General features: G+C 58.2%; 1 protein-coding gene across 1 annotated transcript in view; it reads right to left on the bottom strand.

Moving 5' to 3' along the window:
* Positions 1-1097: 1097 nt before the first annotated feature.
* ALX4 (ALX homeobox 4) overlaps positions 1098-9224 on the bottom strand; it is a 40202-nt gene continuing 32075 nt past the window's right edge. The window contains exons 3-4 of the mRNA XM_007181107.2: positions 3860-3988; positions 1098-1427 (exon numbers count right to left, since the gene is read on the bottom strand). Coding sequence (XP_007181169.1) covers positions 1098-1427; positions 3860-3988 — 459 coding nt within the window. The remainder of the gene's footprint in view (positions 1428-3859; positions 3989-9224) is intronic.

Here is a 9224-nt window from a genome sequence, read left to right as displayed (position 1 = left end):
CTGCAGCTGCTCTTGACCCTCTGCCACCGGGCCCGCCGGCTCTCGCTGGTGTGTCTGAGGTGTAAGTCCTTCCACACCAGGACACTGCTCAGCAGCCCCAGTGAGTGACCAGAATGGGACGTGGGGAGGGACAAGCACCTCCAGATCCTCCTGGAGGGGCTTGAATGGATGGAGAAAAAGCTACCCAGACCTGCCCACTGTCGCCATCATCCTGCCCGCGGCGGGATGTCAGGTGGCCGGAGAGCGGACGTGTGTGCACGAGCCCCTGCCCCCCACTCCCCTGGACCCCTCCCTGCAGCCCTCCCTGCTCCTAGAAGCTTCCTTCCAGCATCACGGGTACCGTGGGTGGGCTGCATCCTCCCCTGCACTGTTCACCCAGATCCAGGGTCTCGGGGTGCGAGGGCGGCTCTGCATCCTCCGGGGCCAGCGTTGCTGGGTGGCAGCAGGGTCCTTCAGCTCCAGCTCGTCTCTCTCTCTCTGCCCAATCCCACCGGGTGTGCCCAGCACAGGGGACAGCAGGACGGGGACTCCTCGCCATCCAGGGTGAAGGCGAGGCGGGTGCCTTGGGTCCAGGAGGTGGGATTCCATGGGCTTTTAGGGAGAGAAAAGGAGATGGGAAGGCCGAGGCCGACTTTGCAGGACAGCCTGTTCTTCAGACACAGTCATTGGCCTGGTGACCAAGGGACCACGCAGCAGCGGGAAGGACGGACATGACTGCACTGCGGCCACTGCTGGGTCTGCACGGGAATCTATCCTCGACTCAGCGGTCAAACCGGGCAGGGCAGAGGAGCGGGAGTGGGGAGAAAGGGTCTTCAGCTTATAATGGATGCAAAGCTGCAAAACTCGGCCGCCCCGGCTTCCTCCACTGCCTCTGGCCGGGAGCAGGGGGCTCGGCCTCAGTGTCTGCTGCCCCCTCCCTCCCAACAGTCCACGGGGCCTCAGACTTGGAGCGGCGCAAAGTGCTGAGGGTCAGGCCCCCGGCCCCGGGCCAGGTTCCTAAGAGGAAAGTCGAGTGGGGGGCTGGGGGCCTGGGGAGCATGGGCGTGGCCAGTGCCCCGAGGTGGGCGAGGGCACGGGGATGGGACGGGGGTGCCCTGTCATGTGGCCCAGGAGATGGCCGCGCTGTGCTCCTTGGCCTTCATGCGGAGGGCCGCGATGCTTGACGTCTTGCGGTCTGGCTCACCGTTGAGCTCGTAGCCGTTGAGGCCCGGGTTGAGGCCCGCGGCTCCAAACAGGCTGCCCATGTGCGTCTGGCCCACGTGGCTGCCAGCCCCAGAGACACCCAGGAAGTCGGTGACGCCGCTGGCCCCAGAGCCGGGGGGGTGAGCGTGAGGGGACATGCAGGCGGGCACGGGGTCACAGGGGACCACGCACGCTGGCACCGGTGAGGCGGCCCCGTTGTTGCTGATCCAGGACGGGTTCTGAATCTGGGGAGAGGGGAGGGAGAGGTGTCACAGGCTAGCGGGGCCGGGGGTGCGGGGAGCACATCGGGGGCTTTCCCCTCCCCCACGGAGGACCACTCCTCACTTACGAGCCCACCCTGATGATGAAACCATTCCTGAGCGTTTACTTGGGAGCCTCTCAAAACCTTTATGGCCATCTAGCCCCTTAGGAGCCTTTGGGGTTTAGGCTCTGCCTCCTCTGTTCGCAGGGCCAGGCGAGCGAGCGGCAGATAGAAGTTCTGTTTTAAAGACTGAACTTGAAATTTCATCAAGCGTCTAGTGAAAGGGCTGTGCTGGGGACACAGCTCACCAGCTGAGGGCAGCCCGTAACTTCAGAGGCAGATGCAGACTTTGTCTCTGCATCCGTGGACCCCTAGGGTCTGTCTCACTCACCTCTGGCTCTTCCCCAGGCCTGGCACCCCCTCGAGACTTGATAAACGGGGGCTGACGTAAACCCAGAGAGCTCTGGCGTTGGGAACACGGGCTGTGGGCTTGCACGTTGTGGTGTGGAGGGGATGGGGTGGACAGCGGGGGCCTAAATTCTCTCAGAAGTCAAGGGTAGTGGTGGAGCTTCCAGGGGCTCGAGCCCTTGAGGCTTCAGAAGTAACTCGGGGACTGAAAGGGCTGCCTCAGGAGGTGGTGAGTGGAGGGGTGGAGCCGGGCTGGGGGTGGGGTGAGGTGGGGGGCCCATGGAAGGTGCTCAGGCAGTGGGTGGGGTTGAACTGGACATGTTGTCTTCTATCTGTGCAGCTGTAATCCCTTCCCTCCTCAGCTTCCACCTCTGGACCCGTTTTCCTCTCAGCATTTATGGGGAGATAGAACTGGGGACTCAGCCAAAATTACATCTCTCCAAGTGTCCCGGGCAGGGGAGCAGGCGAGCAGGATGAGCTCTCAGGAGGAGATGGTGCACCTCTCAGCCACGAGAATGGGCTTCTCAGTGGCCCTGGAGCAGCTTCTGCTGGCCTGCCCACCACCCCACCCCCTGACAGCGTTTGGAATGCATTCAGGGAAGGCATTTAAAAGGAGTGAGGAGGGGACTGTGCCCCAGATCCCGTGGGGCACACAATGACACAAGAACTACCTGCAGACTGGCCTGGTCACATTGCCCCCAGTTGGTTTGGGAGATGGCGAATGGGTTGGCCTTCCCCCATCCCCTCTCTCAAGAGGTCTGGGGCGTGTGATGTGTGGTGCTGCTGTGAGAGGGATGAGCATGGCCCCCGGCGTGTGAGCCTAGGCCGCAGAGATCAAGGTCAAGGAATGGGGCTGGAGGCCCATCCTCTGGGGGACAGAGGGAGGCTGGATTGCAGGAGGGAGAGAGGGGAGAAGGAGATGAAGGAGTGCGGCGGGAGCTGATACAGATGGCGTGTGTGCATAAGACACCCCCATTCCCCAGCCTCACCCTGGGGCCTGACCCCGACCCCTTCCATGTGAATCCTGGGAGGGGGAGGGGCAGAGCTGATCATGTGGGGTGCCCAGGGACCATGGGCTCTCGTGGCCCCGGGACAGTGAGAGGTAAAGGAGACTTAGGAAAGCCTGTGGCCTGGCTCGCTGCTGGGCGGGGCCAGGCTCGGAGCTGAAGGCGGAGGCCATGCCACAGCGAGGCCTGAGAGGGAGGAACCGGCAGCCTCTGCGGGACAGGTTGAGGGGTGTCAGGAGTGGACTCAGCCAAAAATACATCCCTCCAAGTGTCCTGGCTGCCGGACATTACTCATACTACTTCTCGTCCCTTTGCATCCCACTGAGGACTCAAATGCCCCAGAACGAGGGACTGACTGACAGCCGTGGAGGAAGGTGCTCTGGTGGGGATGGGAGAAGATGGGACAGACGCCTGGGAGAGCCGTGAACATGCAAAACACCCTTTCTGAAACTGGATAAGTCACAAAGCACTTTTGCACAATCTAATTTAGACCTTCCAACAACCTCATGAAAGACTTGAGGCAGATGCTTTTATAAAGCCCAATTCACAGGTGAAGAAACTGAGGCTCAGAGAGCTTGTGACTTGCCTGTAGTGAGAAAGCTCTGGAGCTGGGATGACTCAGAATTCCATGTTCATTCCAGCCTTGCCTCAAGGCCTCCAGACATCAGGACCCCTCTCCTAGGAAACACTCTGAGTGGCTCCTGGGGGCCTGGAGGCCCCCTGGCCTTCAGCGAAGCTTCCTCGGTTCTGATGCTCATAGCGTAAGTGGCCAAAGTGGCAGAAGAAAAAGCCATTCTCACCACCCCGACCTTCCCTTCCCTAAAGTCCAGCCAAGGCTGGGTCAACACTTAGGTTGGACAGAAGGAACTCTGGGCCTCCCACATTCTGGAGAAACGCACATGCCCGGAATGGGCCCCGAGTCCTCTTTCCGGGGAAGGTGCCCCTTCTCAGAGCATGAGAGGCTGGGGGCCAGAGCCGGCGGCTGGGGGCAGGCACTTACCTGGGCATAGTTCTCCGCTCGGGTGAGGAGGGGCAGCTCATAGGCCGTGGAGAAGTGGGTTCGAACCTGCTGCATCTGCCCAAAACGCTCCCTCTTCCTCCACTTGGCCCTCCGGTTCTGGAACCAGACCTGCAGGACAGAGCAGGTGTCACCGGGGTCAGGCCAGGAGCTGGAGGCCCCGCCTTTGGGCAGTGCAGGCCTATCCCTTGAGTCTCACCAGTTGCAGTGCAGGGTCGAGGCCATGGGGCTACGGGTAACGTGTCCGCCTCGGCCTTTATCCTCAAGAGTTTACAATCTAGAATGATAGACATTGAGAGCCTGGAAGGCAGTTTATTCCAGTTTATCATGTGGGCCTGATCTTGGGCCAGTAGCTTCAGAATCTAGAGCAGGCAAGTGTCACACACACAAAACACACGCCACTAGTCATCTTAGCGGTCATCTAACCAACCCCAACATGGGGCGGCCTGATCCGCTGGGGCCACAGACTCCTGGGGAGAATCTGATAAGAGCTGTGAATGCTCACCCAGAAAATCATTCTCCTGGACGATCACACACATGTGGTTTGCCATCATTTTCCAAAAGGTCTGAGCTTCCTGGGACCTCTCCGCCCAGGTTCAGGATTCCCACTTCCTGAATCCTCTGTGCAGACTTTTGTCGGAAACAGCCTCCGGCTCAGAACACCCTGGGTTAAAGATTCTCTGGGGCACAGGGGTTCAGTCGGGCTCCAGAGGCAGTCAGGGACGGCTTTGCGGAGGGAAGGCTGGGGCTGGGCTCCGAGTGCTGGCTGGAGGGACGGAAGTCCAGGCCGAGTTTAGAAACAGCAGGGCACACTCAGGAGACCTCAGGAGGCCACGCTGCCAGTTGGAGGAGTGATGGGAGGGAAAGGACCATGGAGGTGGGAGCCAGATTGTGGGGGGCCTTGAATGCCAGGTGGAGGGGGTCGCCACGGTGCCTCTAAGAGAGGCAGCTGCTGCAAAATCTCAGGCTGAAGAGTAGCCTGATGCCGAGGAGGAGAGGAGGCCCATCTGTCACTGAGCATGGGGGTGGGGTGTTGGCGTGGCCTGGATGGGGAGGGCGGGCTCTGAGTCAGGTGTGTGAGCTGGGGTCTCTGGCCATGGGGGTGGGGGTGGGGTGGGTCCTTTTCCTTTTGCAGGAGCGTTTCTGGCAGGCTGAGAACTTTCCCAAGGCTCACGGGCAGGAGCTCGCCTTGGGATCTGTCACTCCTGCCAGTGACTTGGGATCTGGGGAGGGGGCTACGGGGACAGGGGAGGGTGGGAGAGGGGGAGCGAGCAGGGCTCAGCTTCCAAGCCAGAAAGGGCTTCAAGCTGAGTCAAGGGCAGACCTCAGAGCTCCCTGGAGGGAGATTCCTGGCAGCTTGATGTGCACGTACCCGCTGACTCAGGTGCACGTGGGCACACCTCAAACAGCACACCGCCTGGCAGCCTTGCCGAGAGCGTGGAGCTTCCTCAGAGGAGGGGGAGGGAGCTGGGCCTGAGGCCTGGATGGATTCACCATGCGGCAGCACAGAGGCTGCTCGGCCCACTGGAGTGCCTGGCATAACCACTGGCCTCAGTTTCTGCATCTGGAAAATGGGGCCAATATCTGTGCTGACCTCTTCCCAGGGGTGGTGCCTCCGAGAGCAGCAGGTGAGCTAGATGGGAAATGCTGTCACGGAGTTTTTAGAGTACTTCACACTTGTTTATTTTATAGCTCCTGACCTTCCTTGCTGTCTTTTGCTAGAAGAAAGAGGTCAGAAAAGAAGGGTGTGTGTGGCCCATGTTAGTATGGGGAGGGTGGGGGTGAGGATGGAGGGTGAGGCTGCAGCTCGTCCCAGTACACAAGCATGAGTGTCACACACACACACACACACAGAGCGCTGCTGGCGTCTCTTTCAGCATCACTCTGTTTCCTGTCTTGACTCTGGTGCAGGAGAAGTGCTCTCCTGGATCCCCCCCGCTGGAGCCGGCCCTCTCTCGGGCTGCCCCAGAGCCTCCCGGGGCTTCCTGTCCTCCTGGGGCTCCTGGGTTCCGGGCCCAGGCCGCCCACTGGGAGCCAAGGGCAGATCGGGTCTCCTCTCTGCGCCGCTGAAACGGGATCCCCCTTTATCGGTGGTCTGGAATGGGGGACTGGGGGCAGGATGAGAGAATGAATCAGAGGCGCTTGTTTTCATTTCATGTTTAATTTCCTGCAGGCTTAGCTCAGTCTTTCCGCTCCTTCCTCAGCCCCCCAGGGTTCTCTGGGGGGGAGGCCAGCGGGAGGGGAGAAGCCCACTGGAGGCATCTAGATATATGGCTGCTTTCTTTCTTTGAGGCCGGGGAGAAGGCTAGAAAAAGGTGACGTGTCCGCCACTGGGGGGGTTGCCGTTGAGTCTCTGTGGACTCGGTCCCGTGGTGGGATCCAGAGGTGCTGGTGGAGGTGACACGCAGGCGCGGGCTGGGCTGGGAGGGACATGGATGGGGAAGGAGGCAGCCCAGCGTCCTGCAAGGGGGCCTGGGGTTGAGGGGAGGAGCAGAGTGGGGGGAGATGGAGTGCGTGGTGGTGGCTGGAGGTGAGCGCGGGGGAAGAGGCGGGGGAGAGGGGAGACCTGGGTTCTCCGGGAAGATAGATGAGCCGGGGGAGAGGCAGCGGAGAGAGCACTGTCTTGGGGAGGGAGTGGAAGAGGGTCAGGCTGAGGGATTTATTTGAGGGCTAAAGATGGAGATCGTGGGAGGCGGCACAGCTGCGCGGAGCAGGCCGATGGGAGAAGAGCTGCCCACCTCCACCCCCTCCTCGGGTCCTTCCTCCCTGGGCCTTACCCTGCATACAAGGCTGGAGGTTTTCTGCCCAGATGAGGCTTAAGCTAAGTCAGCCTCCTGGTCTTCAGCCTCCTCACGCCTAAGTTGGGTGGTGGCAGGGGTATCCTCGCGGGCCCCTTCTGGGCTCACATTCAAGGGTCCTGAGACTCAGAGCACCCTCCCATTTCTGACCCTTGGAGCCTGGGGCTCTGACAGCCGCCCCCTCAGGTGCTCTGTGCCTCAGGCTCTGTGGCCCTAGGCCTGCCTCCACTGTGCAACCCCAGAAGGAAGGGGGACTGCAAGGTCCCAGCCTTCCGTTCTTCGTGTCTCGGCCCAGGACCACCCTGCTCCCAGCCCACCCCAGCCTGGGCCCGCTCAGCACAGGCCTCTCCCCGAGGAACCAACCATCTTGGCAGGGTCCTTGCTAACCGCAGCCCGTGTTGGGCCAGGGCGGGGTGGCCCGGGGCAGGGAGGCCTCTGTCTTATTTTCTTCAGACACCAGCTGCGGAGACTGGAGTCCCAGACAGCAGGGAGAGGCCCCTGCAGCCCCCTGGAGCGGGGCCAAGCCCCGGGCTTCTTCCCAGGAAAGGTCCGTCTCGGAGCCCCCATCACCCCCTCCCTGTCCCCACTGCCACTCTACGCCAGGCACCTGGCTTCCCACCAGCTGAGTACGGGCCCTAAACAAACTCAGCAGAGGCAAGCCGGGGGATCCATCCCCACATCCCCCATCCCTGGGGCACTGCCAGGCTCAACCCAGAGGTCTGACACACATGACAATCCCACCCACACTGCTGCCTTTATACAAAGAAAAGTCTCAGAACAATCTGGCACGTGTCCTGCTACGGCAAACTAAAGTAAAAGAAGCACTGGGCTGGAACTCAGGGTCCCACATTCTATTCTCAGCACTGCCACTGAATCACCTTTCCTGAGTCACCTGATCACAGGTGATCGCTTCCTGCCTCTGGGCCTCTTCTTCCTTGATATCAAATGAGAGGACCAGGTGATCCTTTCCAGCTCTAGCATTCTATAATTCTATGGTCCTTCCCTTAGATGATAAGATATGCACACATTAGAGTTTCCCTTTCTGCCTTGGCTGCCAGGAAGCTCAGGGTTGAAATTTGCACTCAGTGGCAAATATGATCCTTAGTCTAGATCTTTGACATAAATACCTTCCCATTTCATGACTTTGTTCTTGTTCTTAGATGAAAATAATAAATCTTTCATTGTAAGCTGCCCCAGCTCCTTTTTGGAAGTAGGCATAAATGTGTGTGTGTGTTTGTGTGTGAGTGTGTGTCTGTGTGTGTGTATGCAGGGAGAGCACTCCATTTTAGCTGTATTGTGGTGCCTGAAAAATGTTAAACGTACCCCAATGTCATTTCCATGTGTTGTACTAGAAGGACCATCCTTCTTTTGATACTAAGTGAATTTTACTTCTTGGCACTCCTGTCCATTTGTTAGGGACACACACGTGCACACACATGTGCACACATATGTATTGCACAGAAAATGAACGGTTTGCTTCACACAAACACAGCATCTACAGGAATGCCCCATAACAGCCACCCCCTCTCCACCTACTCCTTTAGCTCCTCCCAAATCCATTGGCTGAGCTGAGGCCAGATGCTGTGGTTCCCGTCCAGACTCTTGAGGCACCAGGAAGTCGCATGACTCAGGTGGGACAATGGGTGTGAGAAGGTTTCTGGAATCACAGTGAGGCCTCAGCTGCCCTGCCTTTCTTCCCCAAACACTCACTGCGAACTGGAGAGGAATAAACCGGGAAGCTTGTTTTTGGGAATTTACAGATAAACGACCTGACTGTTCAGAACCCCCTCGGGTTCCTGCCGTTTCTGGATGGCTGTGTATTCACTGACAACTACCAGTCCCTTTTCACATTAGCCATTTTATTTTATTTTACTTTATTTTATTATTATTATTTTTAATTTTTGGCTGCACCACACGGCATGTGGGATCTTAGTTCTGCAACCAGGGATCAAACCCGAGCCCCCTGCAGCGGAAGTGTGGAGTCTTAACCACTGGACCACCAGGGAAGTCCCCCACATTAGTCATTTTAGATGAAAACGTTTCTGGACCATATTACAAATGCCTCTGCCTGTTTAAACAGAGCATGGTTGAGACTGATGAACCTTTTACTGATGCCTTAGAAACACTGCTGAAGATTCTTTAGTGAACAAATGCAACAGGAGGCGCCCTTGGGGTCTGCTAAGTAACAGGGTTTTTTGTCCTGGTGCTGAAAAGACCTGAGCAGAGCTGTGCTGAGCTGATCTGAACTGTGCTGCTTTTTTAAAAAAAACTCCTCTTTGCTCTCAAGCTGTTGATTTCCACAGCCCACAGGAGGGGGAAAATAGCTATCTGCCAACACCTGATTTGCTGTTGCTAATATGTTCTGGGTTGGAAAGGCAGGCTGAACATGACGTTTATTTTGTGTTACGCTGAAGCTCAAGCTTTAGTGCACGGATCTTGTCGCCTGTGTTTGGGGTACTTAGAGGACTTTGCTTCATTTCTTGTTCTTCCTCTGCTGTAATTTCATGCAGGGAGGGGAGACACACCTCTCTGGTCAAAGGAGGTCAGTT

Source organism: Balaenoptera acutorostrata, chromosome 9, assembly GCF_949987535.1.
Source record: "Balaenoptera acutorostrata chromosome 9, mBalAcu1.1, whole genome shotgun sequence".
In the NCBI taxonomy this organism is placed as follows: domain Eukaryota; kingdom Metazoa; phylum Chordata; class Mammalia; order Artiodactyla; family Balaenopteridae; genus Balaenoptera; species Balaenoptera acutorostrata.
This window is presented reverse-complemented; position numbering and strand designations above follow the sequence as displayed.